We start from the raw sequence: 20,537 nt of genomic DNA, 5'->3' as shown, positions 1-20,537 counted from the left end.
GCAGCCGCCGTGGAGGCGCAGCTGCAGGTGATCGTGGAGGAAAAGAATGCCAGCTGCGCCACCGACAAACTATCAGGCGGCCCGGTGGGAAGACATAAACACCGGCGCCACAATTTACATCGTGGACATTACGTCCACCGGCGACGAACAAGTCACGGACTCCTCCAAGGATGAGTAGGGCATGGTAGGCGGCAAGGCCTTGTGTCCCATTTGGGTCGGTCTGTCTCCCATGTTCTACTCTTCCTCGCTGGAGACCGCACCTTCACTTCACCGGTCTTATCGCTGGTGCTCATGGAGACGGCGGATGGAGATGGCACGGGCTTCGACGCTGGGCGCCGCAACCATAGGATAGGTTTAGAGTTGGATCCGTTTTTTTGTTCTAAATGTTCGAATTGTAATGAAAATCCGCGTGTTTGCATGAATGTCGTCCGGTTTGTATGAAATCCGCCCGTGTTTGCATGAATTTGATCCGGTTTGTTGAAAAAGAGTTTGAAGTGTATGGAGCTACGGTTGGATGGCAGCCTCCCACATCTGTGTTCGCGGACTAGTCCCTCCCTGTCCGCGGACGGATGCGGGAGGAAATTTGCAGGTTGCCGTTGGAGATGCCCTAAGTCATAATCCTAGAATTTTCATCTGGAATAATTGGGCAACAACCCCTCCCTCCCAATCCGATCTAGGACTTCGAGCCGCCACCGCCCCTTTCCTCGCCGCCGCCGGAGCTCCGCGGGTCAAAGCCCAGGCGGGGGACGATGGTGGCTATGGGGCCTTCCTCTGCCGAGGCTCCTTGATGTGGTTGCGGTCGAGATCCGCGCGGGTGTCCTAGACATGTGCATCGTTCAGCATCGGTGGCGCAGTCGTGAGGGCCCCTCCGTCGTTGATGGCTCACCCAGGCGGGGCGGCGGTTCCGGACGGTGGTGCGGCTCCAGTCGTGTGGTTTCCTGGTAGTAGACGTCACCCAAGCATGGGCATGTTGGATGGCGGAGGAGGGCCATCTAGTGGTCCAGCCGAGGATGGGCGCGAATTTACCCACGAAAGCTTGGTTCATCCTCGGCCAAAACCGTCAACGGCGGTACCCGCGGGCGTCGTTATCTCGTTGGAGGTGTTGAGGGGCGATTCGCGTTCCCTGTATGCCCCAAGGGGAACCCTAGGTTCGGGCTTTCCGGATCGAATGATGACGAGATTCCTGCATCATCACCCCCACGGGGGCATCATCTTTGGGGTTGTACTTCGGTTGGAGGGACAAGTGTTTCGTTTGGTGGTTGGGCGCAAGTCTCTGTATGCTTCTCGTGCGGTGACCAAGGTGGAGTGGTGTGCCATCTATAGTATTGAGGACGGCGAATCTTGGCGGCAAGGTGCAGCGGGGTCTCGGTCCTGGATACCGCTAGATGGGCGTGCGCAGGAGGCTGGCGTTGTCTCACGTCGTGTGATGGCGTCGAAGGCAGAAGGGTCTGGCAAGATCAGTGCATTGATTGCTCCTGAACATGGGACTGCAGAAGAAGGCGGCAACGAAATCTACAGGGTGCACATGCGGTGCGCGCTTAGGGTCTGCTAGACCGGTTGGTGCTCCCAGCTAGCCGGCAGGCGGTTTGGTGTGCGTGGTGCGAGGTGAGGGCACATCATCAATCTTGTAGGTAGGACGACAGTTTCACAGAAGATGTCTTTGGGTTGGTCTATGTCTTTATTTTTTAAGGCTTTGTTAAATAATGCAAGAGAGATGGATGTGTGCATGGGTCGATGCAGAGTCCGGGATAATCCTACTTTACACAGAAGAAGGAATAAAAAGACACATCACAATGAAACAAACGTCCCAAATTGACCGGATAAATGCATATGGGTAAGAAAATAGCTGAAGTACCTAGGATATTTCACAACCGCTTTAAGTGGTTTCTTCATGGTTTGTAACAGAAAATCAAGCTTTGGTTTCAAAACATGCTCAATACAGTACCCAGAAGTGGGGAGAATCTAGAGATCATTGAGCAGACATCTGTCTTAGACAAGCCCATCCCCAGGAAGTAATTCATTCTGTAAACATAGCAACTAACACTTACGAATTAGGACATCATATTAACGTATACTTCCTTCTTTCCTAAATATAAATCTTTTTAGAGATTTCAGTGCGGACTACAAAAGCAAAATGAGTGAATCTGCACTTTAAAATATGTCTATATATATCCGTATGTAATCCACCACATATATAGTAGCACACATGGTGGAACGTCGTCTTTACTGTAGGAGTATATGCGATTGAACTTAGTATGCCTTTATGTGTGGCAACGTTTGATTTATTGCGACATCAACATCTCCTCTAGATCTGTTGCTTCTTTATATTTCCATGCAGCTTGTGTTGTTGAAGTTCAGTATGAATAACATTACAACTAGCAGTCGATTTATGGCTACATGCATCACTTTAATGTAGAGACCCGGGGTTATTCTCCTTTTCCAAATAAAAAAACTAGCAATTGATGACCTTGCAAAATGCACATGCCATAAATGTTGTAGAAACGTGAAGCAAGTCTTTGTTGATGCAAAACTGTGATGCTTTCAGCTGTTAGAGCATCTCCAGCCGCGCCTCCAACGGCCCCTCAGGCGACTTTTTCGACGCCGGCGCCGAAAAAACGCCCTAGTCGCGCCCCCAGGATGCAAAAATCCGCCGGCTCGGCCCGTTTTTGGGCCCGGCGATCACAGGCCGAACCCGGCGCACTGGGAGGCGCTCGGGGGCTCCGGCGCAAGGGAAAATCACGTCTGACCCACACCGTCAGGCGAAAAGTCAAGTCTTTCTTCCAGATTCGCCTCCCACCCCCCGCGCGCTCGGCCGCCAACCGGCTAATCCCGACGCCGCCCACCGCCCGCCACCGCTAGATAGCTCATCCCCACCAGAAAAAGAGCAGAGGTTTCGCCGAGGCAGCCCCTCCACCAGCAGCTGGGCGATTTTTCGGGTGTTTCCGGCTGCGGAGGGGCAGTGTAGCGGCGGGTACGCGCCCACGACGCCCGCAAGGTGTTCGGCGATTTGCCTGCCTCGGCAATGGACTCGTACGACGAGGAGGCGCTCGCCGCGCTACTGGAGAAGGAAGCCGAGGCCGACGTCCAGGAAGAGGAACATCTCATGGTCCTCGCCACCCGCGCCGGCGAGCAATGAAAAGCCGCGGCGAGGTGGCTCGGCGCCGGGGCGTATGAAAGCAAGGAACCGGCATCGTCTCGAAGGCTACTGCATGCTCTACTCCTACTACTTCGCCGACGCTCCACTGCACGGCGACAAAACATTTCGGCGCCGTTATCGGATGAGCCGAAAGCTTTTCCTCAGGATTGTGAATTCCATCCGGGAGTTTGACAGCTACTTCAAGTGCAAGAAGGATTGCACTGGCAAACTTAGATTCAGCTCGATCCAGAAGTGCACGACAGCGATGAGGATGCTTGCATACGGAGCTCCCGGTGATTCACTCGACGACTATGGGCGCATGGCCGAGTCCACCACCATTGAGTGTTTCTACAAGTTCTGTCGGGCAGTGGTGGCAGTGTTTGGACCGCAATACTTGCGAACACCCAATGCGGAAGACACTGCTCGGATCCTAGCACAGAATGCAGCAAGAGGATTTCCTGAGATGCTTGGAAGCATCGACTGCATGCATTGGAAAATGGAAGAACTGCCCATTTGCTTGGCAGGGGATGTACAAAGGCGCCAAAGGCGGTTGCAGTGTGGTACTTGAGGCGGTGGCCACTGATAACCCACAAGTATAGGGGATCAATTGTAGCCTCTTTCGATAAGTTAGAGTGTCGAACCCAACGAGGAGCTAAAGGTAGAACAAATATTCCCTCAAGTTCTATCGACCACCGATACAACTCTACGCACGCTTAACGTTCGCTTTAATTACCTAGAACAAGTATGAAACTAGAAGTCTTTGTAGGTGTTGTTGGATAGGTTAGCAAGAAAATAAAGAGCGCGTAAATAAAAAGTAGGGGCTGTTAAGGTAAAGAAGCAATAAAGTAAATATAGCGAGTGTGGAAAAGTGGTGGTAGGAGTTGCGAAATTGTCCCTAAGCAATTGACTACTTTACTAGACCGATAGCAAGTTTCATGTGGGAGAGGCCACTGCTAGCATGTCATCCCTGACTTGGAATTCTATGCACTTATGATTGGAACTATTAGCAAGCATCCGCAACTACTAACGTTCATTAAGGTAAAACCCAACCATAGCATTAAGATATATTGGTCCCCCTTCAATCCCGTATGCATCAATTTCTATGCTAGGTTGAAGCTTCTGTCACTCTTGCCCTCCAATACATAGTCCTATCAACATGCAACTAACCCTATGGTGTGATCCACGCGCGCGCTCATATGATGGGCACCAAAGGACAACAACATAACCACAAGAAAATTAAATCAATCATAGCAATTCATCAACCACCGATAGGACAACGAAAATCTACTCAGACATCATAGGATGGCAACACATCATTGGATAATAATATGAAGCATAAAGCACCATGTTCAAGTAGAGGGTACAGTGGGTTGCGGGAGAGTGGACCACTGTAGATAGATGGGGGAAGGTGATGGAGATGTTGGTGAAGATGGCGGAGGTGTTGGTGTAGATCGCGGTGATGATGATGGCCCCCGGTGGCGCTCCGGCGCCACCGGAAGCGAGGGGGGGAGCCCCCTCCTTCTTCTTCTTCCTTGACCTTCTCCCTAGATGGGAGAAGGGTTTCCCCTCTGGTCCATGGTCTCCATGGCGTGGGAGGGGCGAGAGCCCCTCCGAGATTGGATCTGTCTCTCTGTCTCTCTCTGTTTCTGCCTTCTCCCCTGCTGCCCTTTCACTGTTTCGTGTATATATGGAGATCCGCAACTCCGATTGGATTGAAACCTTCGCCCAGATCTTTTTCCAAAAATTAGCTTTCTTGCGGCCAAAGTAGAGCATCAACCGCCTTACGGGTGGCCCACGAGGGTCAGGGGCGCGCCTGCCTGGAGTGGGCGTGGGCCCCACCCTCGTGGCCACCTCGGGCACCGTCTCGCGTTGATTTTACTTCCCAACAATCACAAATATTCCAAAATAATTCTCCGTCTGTTTTTATCCCGTTTGGACTCCGTTTGATATGGGGTTTCTGCGAAACATAAAACATGCAACAAACAGGAACTGGCACTGGGCACTGGATCAATATGTTAGTCCCAAAAATAGTATAAAAAGTTGCCAAAAGTATATGAAAGTTGAATAATATTGGCATGGAACAATCAAAAATTATAGATACGACGGAGACGTATCAGCATCCCCAAGCTTAATTCCTGCTCGTCCTCGAGTAGGTAAATGATAAAAAGGATAATTTTTGATGTGGAATGCTACCTAGCATAATCTTGATCATGTATCTAATCATGGCATGAATATTAAGACACGAGTGATTGAAAGCAATAGTGTATCATTTGACATAAAAACAATGATACTTCAAGCATACCAACCAAGCAATTATGTCTTATTAAAATAACATAGCCAAAGAAAGCTCATCCTTACAAAATCATATAGTCTGGCTATGCTCCATCTTCACCACACAAAATATTCACATCATGCACAACCCCGATGACAAGCCGAGCAATTAGTTCATACTTTTTAACGCGTTTCAGCCTTTTCAACCCTCACGCAATACATGAGCGCAAGCCATGGATATAGCACTATAGGTGGAATAGAATATGATGGGGGTTATGTGGAGAAGACAAAAAAGGAGAAAGTCTCACATCGACGCGGCTAATCAACGGGCTATGGAGATGCCCATCAATTGATGTCAATGTGAGGAGTAGGGATTGCCATGCAACGGATGCACTAGAGCTATAAGTATATGAAAGCTCAAACTGAAATTAAGTGGGTGTGCATCCAACTTGCTTGCTCATGAAGACCTAGGGCATTTGAGGAAGCCCATCGTTGGAATATACAAGCCAAGTTCTATAATGAAAATTCCCACTAGTATATGAAAGTGATAACTCAAGAGACTCCCTATATGAAGAACATGGTGCTACTTTGAAGCACAAGTGTGATAAAAGGATAGTAACATTGCCCCTTTTTCTTTTCTTTTTCTTTTTTTTGCGGGCTTCTTTGGCCCCCCTTTTTAATTTAGGCTTCTTTGGCCTCTCCCTTTTTTTTGAATGGGGCAATGCTCTAATAATGATGATCATCACACTTTTATTTACTTACAACTCAATATTACAACTCGATACTAGAACAAAGATATGACTCTATATGAATGCCTCCGGCGGTGTACCGGGATGTGCAATGATCTAGCGTAGCAATGCCATCAAAAAACGGACAAGCCATGAAAACATCATGCTAGCTATCTTACGATCATGCAAGCAATATGACAATAAATGCTCAAGTCATGTATATGATGATGATGGAAGTTGCATGGCAATATATCTCGGAATGGCTATGGAAATGCCATGATAGGTAGGTATGGTGGCTGTTTTGAGGAAGATATAATGAGGCTTATGTGTGATAGAGCGTATCCTATCACGGGGTTTGGATGCACCGGCGAAGTTTGCACCAACTCTCGAGGTGAGAAAGGGCAATGCACGGTACCGAAGAGGCTAGCAATGATGGAAGGGTGAGAGTGCGTATAATCCATGGACTCACATTAGTCATAAAGAACTCATATACTTATTGCAACAGTTTATTATCCCTCGAAGCAAAGTACTACTACGCATGCCCCTAGGGGGATAGATTGGTAGGAAAAGACCATCACTCGTCCCCGACCGCCACTCATAAGGAAGACAATCAATAAATACCTCATGCTCCGACTTCGTTACAGAACGGTTCACCATATGTGCATGCTACGGGAATCACAAACCTCAACACAAGTATTTCGACAATCCACAACTACCCACTAGCATGACTCTAATATCACTATCTTTATATCGCAAAACTATTGAAAGGAATCAAACATATCATATTCAGTGATCTACAAGTTTTATGTAGGATTTTATGACTAACCATGTGAATGATCATTTCCTGTCATCTCTCTAAATAGATATAAGTGAAGCAAGAGAGTTTAATTCTTTCTACAAAAGATATGCCCACGCTCTAACAAATATAAGTGAAGCAAAAGAGCATTCTACAAATGGCGGTTGTCTAAGTGAAGAAAAACAGGCAATCCAAACTTCAAATGATATAAGTGAAGCACATGAAGCATTCTATAAAGTCATACTCAAAAGATATAAGTGAAGTGCAAAGAGCATTCTACAAATAAACCAAGGACTATATCATACCAGCATGGTGCATAAAAGAAAAGTGAAAACTAAATGCAAAAGACGCTCCAAGATTTGCACATATCGCATGAATGAAACGAATCAGAAAACATACCGATATTTGTTGAAGAAAGAGGGGATGCCTTCCGGGGCATCCCCAAGCTTAGACGCTTGAGTCTCCTTGAATATTTACTTAGGGTGCCTTGGGCATCCCCAAGCTTGAGCTCTTGCCTCTCTTCCTTCTTCTCACATCGAGACCTTCTCGATCATCGAACACTTCATCCACACAAAACTTCAACAGAAAACTCGGTAAGATCCGTTAGTATAATAAAGCAAATCACTACTCTAAGTACTGTTGCAAACCAATTCATATTTTGTTTTTGCATTATGTCTACTGTAATATAACTTTTTCATGGCTTAATCCACTGATATAAATTGATAGTTTCATCAAAACAAACAAACTATGCATCAAAAACAGAATCTGTCTAAAACAGAACAGTTTGTAACAATCTGAACATTCACCATACTTCTGATACTTGAAAAATTCTGCCAAAATTAGGAAAAATAAACAATTTGTATAGAAAGATAGTGCAAAAATAATCAAAACCATTTGACGTTCCAGTAAAAAATTAAAAATCTCGCACTACAGCAAAAGTTTCTGTCCTGCACCGCACAAACCAACAAGCATTGTAAACATCCTAAAGGTAAACCTTGGCACATTATTTTTATTTCTAAACTTTATAAAAGCACACAACAGAAATAAATGACTCTCTAAAACTTCTGGGTTGTCTCCCTGACAGCGCTTTCTTTAAGGCATTAAGCTAGGCATATAGTGCTCAAGTAGTGAATCCACCCGGATCCCAAGGTATATCAAAGCCAATTTTAATTAGCAATGATTTGTAATTTAGTAGTGAGCACAAAGCAACATATATCAAGCAATGACGAAGTCTAACTCTCTTCCTATGCATCGGCATGTCATAAAAGAACAATTCATGCACACATAGTAAAGGCCAATGCATAGTATAAACAGTTTCTTGCAATTTTATCGTATTGGAAACATAGAGAGGTGGAGATGTGGTTCTTCTCTCATAATAATTGCAAGTAGGAGCAGCAATCACATGCATATTATATTCATTAAAATCATCATGTGCAACGATAAAAGGCAACCCATCAATATAATCCTTAATAAAAGCAAACTTCTTCGATATAGTGTAGTCGGGAGAATTCAAAAAGATAATAGGACTATCATGCGTGGGTGCAATAGCAACAATTTCATGTTTAACATAAGGAACTATAGCAAGTTCATCTCCATAAGCATAATTCATATTGGCATCTTGGCCACAAGCATAGCAAGCATCATCAAAAAGGGATATTTCAAGAGAATCAACGGGATCATAATAGTCATCATAGCAATCATCTTTCGGTAAGCACGAAGGGAAATTAAACAAAGTATGAGTTGAAGAGTTACTCTCATTAGAAGGTGGGCACGGGTAGCTAATGCTCTTCCTCCTTTTGTTCTTCGCTCTCCTCCTCATCTTTTTCATCCAATGAGCTCACAGTTTCATCAATTTCTTCTTCCATAGACTCCTGCAAAATATTAGTCTCTTCTTGGACAGCGGAGTAGTTCTCAATATATGGTTCAACATAGGTATTAGAAGCATAATTATCATAACAATATTTAAGTATGGCAAAATTTTCAGATTTGTAAAGAGTAGCACCATACTTTTCAATCAAAGAAGCAATTTCATAAGCACCCTTAAAAGCAACAAATTCTTCAATTTGTTGAACATCATAGTAATTATAAACACCCTTAGCATACGAAGATAAGATTCCATTATCAATAAACCCACATTGGTAGGGAAGGTGTTTCTTAGGGTTTTTAGAACAACAAGTAAAATCATATAAATAACATAAATTCCAAGCATAGCATTGCAACCGATGAATTTGACCCAGCAAAAGTTTCCCTTTTTCAGATATACGGTGTCGCACATAACAAGCATGCTCATCTAAAGATTTGCCCTCAACTAAGCTGGTTGGGGTTTCAGCACGAGCACAAAGGGATCGAAGATGATCCAAGTAAAAAGCTTAAGGACTGTCATAGATTTTGAGTGGTTTTTCAACCATTGGTTCAGTAGGTACAACTAATTTTTTTGGTATTTTGCGTTTCCTACCCATAACTAAAGATAGAAAACAACTAAGCACAGCAAATAAAAATTACTTAGTGATAAAGCAAACAAGCACACACGAGAATATTCACCCCACGCTATTGCTCCCCGGCAACGGCGCCAGAAAAAGGTCTTGATAACCCACAAGTATAGGGGATCAATTGTAGCCTCTTTTGATAAGTAAGAGTGTCGAACCCAACGAGGAGCTAAAGGTAGAACAAATATTCCCTCAAGTTCTATCGACCACCGATACAACTCTACGCACGCTTAACGTTCGCTTTACCTAGAACAAGTATGAAACTGGAAGTACTTTGTAGGTGTTGCTGGATAGGTTAGCAATAAAATAAAGAGCGCGTAAATAAAAAGTAGGGGTTGTTAAGGTAAAGAAGCAAAAAAGTAAATATAGCGAGTGTGGAAAAGTGGTGGTAGGAGTTGCCAAATTGTCCCTAAGCAATTGACTACTTTACTAGACCGATAGCAAGTTTCATGTGTGAGAGGCCACTGCTAGCATGTCATCCCTGACTTGGAATTCTATGCACTTATGATTGGAACTATTAGCAAGCATCCGCAACTACTAACGTTCATTAAGGTAAAACCCAACCATAGCATTAAGATATATTGGTCCCCCTTCAATCCCGTATGCATCAATTTCTATGCTAGGTTGAAGCTTCTATCACTCTTGCCCTCCAATACATAGTCCTATCAACATACAACTAACCCTATGGTGTGATCCACACGCGCGCTCATATGATGGGCACCAAAGGACAACAACATAACCACAAGCAAGTTAAATCAATCATAGCAATTCATCAACCACCGATAGGACAACGAAAATCTACTCAGACATCATAGGATGGCAACACATCATTGAATAATAATATGAAGCATAAAGCACCATGTTCAAGTAGAGGGTACAGCGGGTTGCGGGAGAGTGGACCGCTGTAGATAGATGGGGGAAGGTGATGGATATGTTGGTGAAGATGGCGGAGGTGTTGGTGTAGATCGCGGTGATGATGATGGCCCCCGGTGGCACTCCGGCGCCACCGGAAGCGGGGGGGAGAGAGCCCCCCTCCTTCTTCTTCTTCCTTGACCTTCTCCCTAGATGGGAGAAGGGTTTCCCCTCTGGTCCATGGTCTCCATGGCGTGGGAGGGGCGAGAGCCCCTCCGAGATTGGATCTGCCTCTCTGTCTCTCTTTGTTTCTGCCTTCTCCCCTGTTGCCCTTTCACCGTTTCGTGTATATATGGAGATCCGTAACTCCGATTGGATTGAAACCTTCGCCCGGATCTTTTTCCAAAAATTAGCTTTCTTGCGGCCAAAGTAGAGCATCAACCGCCTTACGGGTGGCCCACGAGGGTCAGGGGCGCGCCTGCCTAGAGTGGGCGTGGGCCCCACCCTCGTGGCCACCTCGGGCACCGTCTCGCGTTGATTTTACTTCCGAAAAATCACAAATATTCCAAAATAATTATCCGTCCATTTTTATCCCGTTTGGACTCCGTTTGATATGGGGTTTCTGCGAAACATAAAACATGCAACAAACAGGAACTAGCACTGGGCACTGGATCAATATGTTAGTCCCAAAAATAGTATAAAAAGTTGCCAAAAGTATATGAAAGCTGAATAATATTGGCATGGAACAATCAAAAATTATAGATACGACGGAGACGTATCAGCCACACAGGACCTCTAGATTTGGCACTCCTTCTTTGGTATGCCAGGAACTCACGATGATATCAACGTGCTGCAGTGCTCCCCTGTCTTTGCCAAGCTTGCTGAAGGTCATTCTCCTCCGGTGAGCTTCGAGGTCAATGGGCGGCACTACAACAAGGGGTACTACCTAGCTGATGGCATCTATCCGAGATGGTCTACATTTGTGAAGACTATCTCAAACACTGTGTCAGGAGGCAAGAAGTCCCACTTTGCCAAGGTGCAGGAGGCTTGCAGGAAGGATGTCGAGAGGGCATTTGGTGTGCTCCAATCTCGATTTGCTGTTGTCCGGTACCCTGCTCAGACCTGGTCGAAAGATCAAATGTGGGAGATCATGACTTGCTGTGTCATCTTGCACAACATGATCATCGAGAGCGAGCAGGAAGAGCCAGTGTTTGACACTGAACCATACTACAGGCAGGGTCTTCTAGCCGAAGTTGATCACCAGCTACCGGCAACCTGGACTGCCTACCTCAGTATGCGTCAGGAGATCCGAGACCCACAGGTGCATCATCAACTGCAGCAGGATCTGGTGGAGCACCTATGGAGGATCAAGGGCGACGCCTAGCTCGACATGTGATGACATGTGAGTTTTTATTTATTGAACTATATATATTTTGTATTGAACTATTTGTCGTTGCACTATTTTGTTGAATTATTTGATTTTCTGTGATGAACTATGTGATAAAAAAATTATTTATGTTGAGAATTCAACACCGAACCACACCGAATGTGGGCCGTTTATCGCCAATATTGGGCCATTGTTCTATTTATCTAGGCCGAAAAGCGGCCGCGAATGGGCCGATATTGGCGCCTGGGGGCGACGGTTGGATGCCCAACCACCCCCAGCGCCGATTCTACTGCCGGCTCGCCTCCAGGCGGGGATTTTTATGCCTCCTGGGAGGGGGGGGACGGCTGGAGATGCTCTTAGGCTGATCATAGAGATTTTGCAAGCGATTAGCCTCGGCCTACCACGGCGTCTTCGGGCTACCGCGGCAACCGCCAGCGCCCATCCGGCGCGTACTACGCTGAGATCCGGTCCGGCGATGTCCGCCTCGGCCTCGGCACGTTCGAGACCGCGCACGAGGCCGCCCGCGCGTACGACTCGGCGGCATGGCGCCTAGTGAGGCCTCGCGCGCAGCTAAACTTCCACGACGTCTATAGGCGCGAGCAGGCGCAGGCCGTCGCCCCTCCGCCTCGTCTGATAACAGACCAGGACCGTGAGGAACACCATCGGCGGCAGCGCCGCCTCCTCATCGCCGAGGAGGACGAGCGAGCCATGGCGGAGTGGCGCCGGCGCCACCGGAGAACGTCGCCAACGAGCACGCCTTCTGGGCGGAGAGGACGGCAAGGCGCTGTGCAGAGCGGGCGGATCGGCGGAAGGCACTGGCCATATCGAGTGCGATCTCGTTAACGCCGGTGGGAAGTCGTTCTTCTCGTCAGACGATGATCGTTGGGATAACGTGTGGCTCTCTACCTAGGACAACACCAGCGAGGGTGATGAGGACGACTCAGAGTAGGTTCCAGTTGCATCGTAGTTTTTATTGTTGCACCGTAGTTCTTGTATCTATCTATGCTATGAACTATGTAAAATATCTATGTATCGTTTTTATCTATGTTGAACTATGTATCGTTTTATCTATGCACCGTAGTCCAGAGTGTTTGTGCGAGAGCGCGCGCTGCATTTTAGCGCGCCTGCTGGAGCTACGTGCGCGCGCTAAATTTACCGCGGCCACTGGAGCCAGCGTTCCCCGCCGCGCCAAACCAGGCGATCGGCGCGCTGCAAACTATTTTTTAGCGCGCCGCGCGTTGGGCGGCTGTTAGAGATGCTCTAATACACCGCATGCATGCATGAAAACCGAGTGGTGAAGTAGCTAAATGTCATTATGACTACATGCATGCAAGTATTAAACAAGTTTCTAGTATAAGAAAAAATCATTAATTTTTTGCCTCGATTACTGTTGGTGGCCTTGTGTAGATGAAAAATGTATATTCCATAGTGGCCTTGTATAACTAAATGAAGGGAACGAGTGTGCAGTGAGAATAGAGGAGGAAAGATGATAGTGGAGGGAACGAGTGTGGAACGATAGATTAACTCACTGCTCACCTAGCTGCGAGTACGACGCCGGCGGTGAGGGCCCCTCCGCCGTTGATGGCTCATCCAAGCTGGGCGGCGGTTTCAGGCGGTGGTGCGGCTCCAGTCGTGCGGTTTCCCGGTAGCAGACGTCACCCATGGGCGTGCTGGATGGCGGAGGAGGTCGATCTACTGGTCCAACCTGGGATGGGCATGAATTTGCCAGCGAATGCTTGGTTCGGCCTCTGCCAGAACCGTCAATAGCGGCACCCGCAGGCGTCGTTACCTCATTGGGAGCGTTGTGGGGCGATTCGCATTCCTTATATGCCCCGGGGGGGCTAGATTCGGGCTTTCCGGATCGGATCATGGCGAGGTTCCTGCATCGTCACCCCCATGGGGGCATCATCTTTGGGGTTGTACATCGGTTAGAGGGACAAGTGTTCCGCTTGGTGGTTGGGTGCAGATCTCCTATGCTTTTCATGCGGTGATCAAGGTGGAGCGGTGTGCCATCTACGGTATCAACGACGACGAGTCTTGACGGCAAGATGTTGCGGGGTCTCGGTGCTGGATAACTTTTGATGGGCACGCACAGGAGGCTGGCACTGTCCGGCGCCATGGTGGCACCGAGGGCAGAAGGGTCTGGCAAGATTAGTGTATTGACTGCTCCTGAAGATGGGACTATGGAAGAAGACGGTGACGAATTCTACAGCATGTGCATGCGGTACACGTTTAGGTTCTGCTATACCGGTTGGTGCTCCCGGCTAGCCGGCGGGCGGCTTGGTGTGCGTGGCACGAGGTTAGGGCACATCACCAGTCTTGTAGGTAGGGCGGCAGTATTCACCAGAAAGGTGTCTTTGGGTTGATCTATGTGTTTACTTTGTAAGGTTTTGTTAAATAATGCAATAAAGATGGATGTGTACTTCGCTCGATGCAGAGACCGGGATAATCCTGCTTTTCGCATAAGAAGGAATAAAAAGACGCATCACAATGAAACAACCATCCCGAATTGATCCGATAAATGCATATGGGTAAGAAATAAAGTGGGTGATACCAATTCCCATGTAACAAAATAAAGTGTAAAGGTGTTTTTACAATTTGCCGAAACAGAGCAGAGCAGCTCCTCCTCTGTTTTTACTTGCTAGGGCCGCTAGCTGCATGCAATGCATGCTCTGTTTCCTTGGACGGCAAACGAGCTACTCTACGAAATTCGTAATTGTGTCGGCCGAGCGCAGGGTGCTCCATATCGCAGGGTTGGGTTTTGTGATCGGGTCACAGAGGCCCTACTAAGTTCAAAAAATATCTCGTATAGGTTTGTCTTCAGTAGGGTATATCACAGAGGCCAATCCATCAGTCCTCGAAACTTGTTTCGCCACATGAGCGGCGTTGGGACTTTAAGAAGATCCACATGCATTTGTACGATATATGGATACTGACATTATTACTCAAGATCCACTAAATCAAGCTACGTTAAATTCGCAACACTGCTCCTTGTAACTTCATCTCCTCGAGACCACTACACCTCTCTGCAACTTCATCGATCCTCAGTTCCATGCACCGTTCATGGCTGCACTGCCTTTCAGTCGTATCCTATTTCCTTCTCTGCTCTCATTCCACACTCATTCTCAATACGATAGCACCTTACTCTGTGTGCCACAAGGAGGTCAAAACCTTGATAGGCATCTATTCTCTATGATTCATCAATCAAAAATAGTAGCACGTCATGTTCATGTATCCGGATGCACAGTTTACCTACGTTCTTGATGCTCGAGAGTAGGAGGCGCCGGGAATTTCAGAATAGCGAACGGTTTTGATGCGACATGAATGTACACATGAAGATCTTCGAGCCAACAAGCTAGGGATCGGCTTCTTAATCACTGTAGCACATGGGGTGACACCCGTGCAATCATGCTAGCTCATGGATTGCCTTTTTATTTTCATCAGAGAAAGGGATTCTCACAAAGATCTTGTAGAAGAATTCAATATTGTACGATCACTTTTTTTCCCTTCCGAAAGTAAATAATTGTGTTCAACATCTCTGCAAGTACTAAGAGATAAATAATTCACCAAGCCCATTAGGTTTCACGATCTTCATCATCCATCAGCAGGAAGATAGTAGTACAATGTGTTCAAATACCTTGATGCATGAATAATTAGGAGAAAATTGCGAGTGCTTGGTTGCTCTGTTTCCGCTGCACCCAGAGTTGGTTTCTCGAGAAGCTGCGTCCGCATTGAAGTGGCGGCTGCCGAGAGGTCGCGTCGGTCAGCGCTGCCCTCCGTCCGGTCACATTGTGCGGCATCAATGCCGGCCACTTCGTACTCTAGGACGGCATGAATGCGGCGCGGTAAGCAGCGTGTGCATAAAAAAAAGCACGGAAGGGGCGAGTGGGGGGTTTGGGTGGGCCAGTGTGGTCAGAAGCGGGCTTGGGAGCGGTCTGGACGCCCGCAAAGCTCCCCACGTTTGTCTCCGGTTACGAGAGAAAGTACATCCGGAGCGTGCCGTGGACCAATACAGACCTGCGTTGGATGGTTTACAATACGGTCCGAACATATGCGGGAGGTTTGAGGATCGCCAGTGAAGATGTCCTTAGAGCATCTCTAGCAGATTCCGTATACCGCCGTCCTTCAAATTTTGTTTACAGTGTCCCGTAAACAATTTTGCTGGACGATGGAGGGATCGGCAATACAGATCCCGGCTAATTCCTGCTCATTTAAAATATCTAGTTCGCGCCATAGATATCATCCTAGCATAATTCGTCATACAACTAAGATAGTTCCACACATAGCACACCCATAGATAGTTCAAACTTAAAGTACTAAAACTAGATGATTCATACTAGCATCTACTCCTCGCCGTTGTCACGCGGAGATGCCTTGCGGGGCGGGGGCTCGTTGCTGTGCAGCGTGTGGTAGATCAGCGTGTCGGAGAGGGTTTGTTGGAGCTGATACTCCTCCCGGAGTGCCGGCAACTGCGTGGCTACAGCCGCATCTCCGGCGGTGGCAGCGGCCTTCGCCTCCCACCACGCGCGCTCGGCCGCCCGTGGGCGCTGGATGGCCGGGTCGAACAACCACCCGAGGCGACGGAAGCTCGCCCACGCCCTCGCTCCGGCGCTATAGGGCTTCACGGCATGGAGGCGTGCTGCCTCCCTTTGCCTGTCCGACACCAGAGGGCGGAGGGCAGAGGGAGCAGCCGTCGGCCTCGTCGTCGTTGCGACGACCCCCCCCCCCCCCTCCCGCCGCCGCCGCCACGCCCTGCACCCGCGAACGCCATCGCCGCCATGATCCGGTGGTCGGGGGAGCCGGAAATCGCTGCCGGAGGGCTGGATTTTGCGACGGAGATGGATGCGAGGAATGACGGATAGGAACCCTAAAATTATCCTGCGCCAGCATATATACCGGAGTGCCGGTCGGTACGGACCACCCGTAAAACATTTACAGGCCGGGCCTCATTTGTAGGATCTACGCGGGCCTTTTTTTGTCATCTCGTATAATGTCCGGAAAAACGCAGTTCGCAGAGTTACAGTGGATGTGCTAGAGATGCTCTTAGGAACCACCACGGTACGCGAGCATCACCTCACGCATCTCTACCTGTGTCTGTGTGTGCTGCATTGTATCCACCTATCTACCGCGGTAGGTCAAATAATTGAGGAGCCTCCCAATCCCAAGCAAAGCAAAAGACGGAGGGAGAGAGGGAGAGAGGGAGGAGGGGTGACGCGTCGGGCGCTCAGTGGCCACCGGCCGCAGTTTCCCTTTCGGGCTTGGGAGGGAGCTCGCTGCGCTGCGCGCTTCACCCACACCCTCGGGCCCCAGTACGATCAATCAACCAAAGAAAAGAAGCACATTGGGGTCCGTCGGCGACGCAGGCAGCGGCGGACCGGGCACCGGCGCGGCGGCGATCCATGGACATGGGCGAGCTCTTCAACCCAGGTGAGCTGACCTGCCACCAACTCCCCGTCCATGGACATTCGCCGCCTTTTCTTGACACGATCTGCGGTCGCCGTGCGTGCGTCCATGTCCAGGCTGCGGCGGGGCGGGCGGCGCCGGCTGCGACTGCGGTGACTGCGAGGAGTGGAGGCGCTACTGCTACTGGAACCACGACCACGGCACCAAGCAGTTCCTCCTCTTCGCCTCCGACGACAAAGATCATCTGGTCTGGTCACAACCCCTCCTCCTCCTCCTTCGATCCATTCAGTTTCCTCTGTACATTTCTTGCGACGCCAAGGGTTCAATTTCAGAGTTTTTTTTTTTTGTGGGTGCTCAAGATTTCGCTGACAAAAATGTTAAATTTCATCAAAATGTTGCTGTGTGACGGATGCTAAAATCTGCCTGGGATAAAATTTGTTTCACAACATATGGATGAAGAAAAGGTAGCAGGAGGAAGAACACTCTGTACTACTATATGTGCCATTTCAAACTGTTTATTGGTCAGTACTGCAAGTGGGAAATTCCGATGCTCCTAGAAAGGGGTTTTCATGATTATTTGGGGGTGCTCAAAATTTCACTGAAAAGAATGCTTACTGTCTTTCTTAGCTATGTTGTGTGCCTGTAGTAGATGGCGTATACACGATAGAATTGAATTGCTTCAGGGTATTTTACTTGGAAGAACTGACTCACAACATATGAAGAGGAAGCAGCAAAACAACTACTCACTCTGCACATGTGTGTTGATACTGCAAGTGAAGCTAGCTAGTAGTAGCTCTTGTGATTTAGTACACTACTGCCTGCGTGCGAACCACTTGTGGAGATAATTACTACTAGTACTGAACACTGCCGATGCACTACATATCATGAGTCCGCTATTTATAAATTAATTAATGTTCACCAAAAATGACAATTTGGTAATTAAATCGTCTCATTTAAATGTAAACTTGAACCGTTCAGCCTATAATGTGTGTTCCGGGCATACGAGTCTTTGCTTTGTTTGTTTTCCGCATCCTCTGCTAGTGCATGCAATCTGAATTGTCTGGTCTGCATTTCCTGCATATAGTGTGAAACTCAGTGCCCACAGACGCTGAAACTTATATCTGACTCTAACCAAAGTGAATCTTCTGACAGTGCATACCGTGGGAGGTCTCAAGCCAGCTGAGAGATATGATCCCCGACTCCGAGCCTATCAAACTTGAAACTCCTGATGGTCGCACGTACAGTGTTAAATTCTTCAAGTTCGGCCGGATAACTCTTACGACTGGGTGGCGGGGCTTTGTGGATGCAAATCACATAGAAGAGAACAACCCCATGTTGTTCGTGTACCGTGGGAATTCAACCTTTAAGGTTCAAATATTCAATTCATCCGGCCGCGACAAGTTTTTGCCCTGTTCTCAACCACCTTGCAATCATCATGTGCTGAATGGTAAAGTGGATTAGAGTCTTCAAGTCTTAAATGTTTTCTCTATGCTTTTGTGATTTTAATTGTAACATTTTTCTTGATGTGCAGAACAAGTGGTGCCTCATCCTGGACATGTTGATAGCTCAGCCCACTTTGGCTATACCATGTTGCCCGGGAGCTTTGTAACCAAAGCACAAGATGATAAATTGCTAGAATGGGCTAATACCATCAAGTCTGAATTTCCTCTTTTTGTGGCAGCCATGGACGAGAGCAATGTCAGCTTGAGCGACTGCCATGTTGTAAGTTGCATCATGTTTTCCCAAATCATTTTTTGGTTATGTTAGTTATTCTTTTCATGTTGATCAAGATTCTGTCTTTTAAACCTCGTCTCTCTTTTTTGGTACATGCTGCAGTACATACCACTGAGTCTTGTGGGCCAGTTCAAAGAGGAGGTTGTCAAGATTGTAGCCCTTGACAAGAGTATATACGTTGTTGGAGCAAAGAAGCACAATGAGGATCAAATCGTACTCCAATCTGGGTGGCATAGGTTTGTGGCTTCTCAGTGCATACAACAGAATGACTTCCTCATTTTCATAATTGAGGGGGAAGCTCGCCTCAAAGTTCTTGTCCTTGACCCAAGCGGTAGTGAGAAAACTTTTGCCATGGGAAACTCTTCCAATGCCCAAGAAAAGCCACCACTCCCACCTACAGTTACTAACCAGAGTTCTGAGGACAATGAACTTACTGACCAGAGTTCTGACAATGAACTTACTGACCTGAGTTCTGACAATGAACTTACTGACCTGAGTTCTGATTATGAAGTCCTGGGAAAAGACACTACAACGTCAAGGAGGGAGCAGAGGCCGCTACGAAGCTGTCGTGCAAAAGCTGAGAAGATGGGTTCAACATCCTGCCCTTCTACTAAATCAGATCATAGTATTATAGTTGCCCTGTGCACTTCTTTCCATTTGCCATATTTTAGACTATCGACTTGTGGTTGTCGTATGCTCACCACAAGAAAATATGGCATGTTTTTCAGGACACAAAGCTGGCAACTCGAATGAAGCCGGTATAGAAGCTCCTATGCCCAACAAGTCCTACATAGTGCCCCAAGCAGGGGCGACGAAGCTAACTGTGCAACAGGAGGAGAAAGTTAAGGAGAAGGTCCGGGCGATTGGATCTGAATTCCCTGTCTTTGTGAAGGTGATGACGGCATACGATGTTTCGAAGATGGCACATCTGGTGAGTTCAGAACTTCAGATACCACGTGCAATATGCATAGTCCATTTCTCATCCAAAATTAAGCTTGCAAATTTTAGAACCATTTTCTTGTTGAATGAATCGTCGGCCTGAGAGAGATTGGATTGCCATCTTGACTGACGGGCTCTTCTCTGAACAGGCCTTCTGCATGGAGTATGCTTCGGCGTGTCGTCTCCCGCTCGAACAAACACCTCTCCTACTTAGGCTGGAGGGTAGCAATATGCGGTGGAGTAGCGCGCTGATGATCCAGCAAAATAATAATGTGAGGCGGATTTGCTCATTCTGGCAGGACATTGTCTCGCAAGCCGGGACGAAGGAGGGAGACATCCTCCTCGTCGAACTGGCAGGCAGGAGCAGCAGGAGGCTCAGGATGACGGTCCATCTGATCCGCAAGTCGGAATGCAGCTCTAGCTCTTGCTCTCAAGCATCTAGTTAGTGGTCTCTTTGTGTGTGGTCTCAAGAATGATGGATTTTAACTCAGCTGGTGTATGGATTGCTTCATGATTATTCTGAACAACCTGCAAGTCTCTAGTGTGTAATAGGAAACACTGAATCCTTGACCCACCTGTCCTAGTGCTGCTGCTGATTATTATTATTTTTTCTTGTTGATGACAGATTTCATTTTATTGCTGGTTTATTTATAACTAGCAAAAGGGCCCGTGCGTTGCAACGGGTCCATCTCTCTTTCAACATCATGATATCGAGTAGAAACGGCTCATCATGGCTCATAAACTTGGTGCAAATCTCTAACATTCTAAATATTAGCAGAACATTCTCATATGGATGTATTTTGTA

General features: G+C 47.5%; 1 protein-coding gene across 1 annotated transcript; it reads left to right on the top strand.

Moving 5' to 3' along the window:
- Window positions 1-16,828: 16,828 nt before the first annotated feature.
- Window positions 16,829-20,432, top strand: LOC109755578 (B3 domain-containing protein LOC_Os12g40080). Its single transcript, XM_020314473.4, has 7 exons — window positions 16,829-17,083; window positions 17,176-17,306; window positions 18,212-18,506; window positions 18,591-18,781; window positions 18,896-19,418; window positions 19,522-19,724; window positions 19,882-20,432. Exons 1-7 carry the CDS (start codon window positions 17,056-17,058, stop codon window positions 20,176-20,178), a joined length of 1,668 nt encoding a protein of 555 aa, XP_020170062.1. The 5' UTR covers window positions 16,829-17,055; the 3' UTR covers window positions 20,179-20,432.
- The last annotated feature ends 105 nt before the right edge of the window (window positions 20,433-20,537 follow it).

Source organism: Aegilops tauschii, chromosome 5, assembly GCF_002575655.3.
Source record: "Aegilops tauschii subsp. strangulata cultivar AL8/78 chromosome 5, Aet v6.0, whole genome shotgun sequence".
NCBI lineage: Eukaryota > Viridiplantae > Streptophyta > Magnoliopsida > Poales > Poaceae > Aegilops > Aegilops tauschii.
This window is presented reverse-complemented; position numbering and strand designations above follow the sequence as displayed.

Coding starts and splice junctions, on each gene's coding strand:
- LOC109755578 (XM_020314473.4), top strand. CDS start 17,056: ATGGACATGGGCGAGCTCTTCAACCCAG. Junction 17,084..17,175: donor GGGCGAGCTCTTCAACCCAG/GTGAGCTGACCT, acceptor GTCCATGTCCAG/GCTGCGGCGGGGCGGGCGGC. Junction 19,725..19,881: donor TTTCGAAGATGGCACATCTG/GTGAGTTCAGAA, acceptor TTCTCTGAACAG/GCCTTCTGCATGGAGTATGC.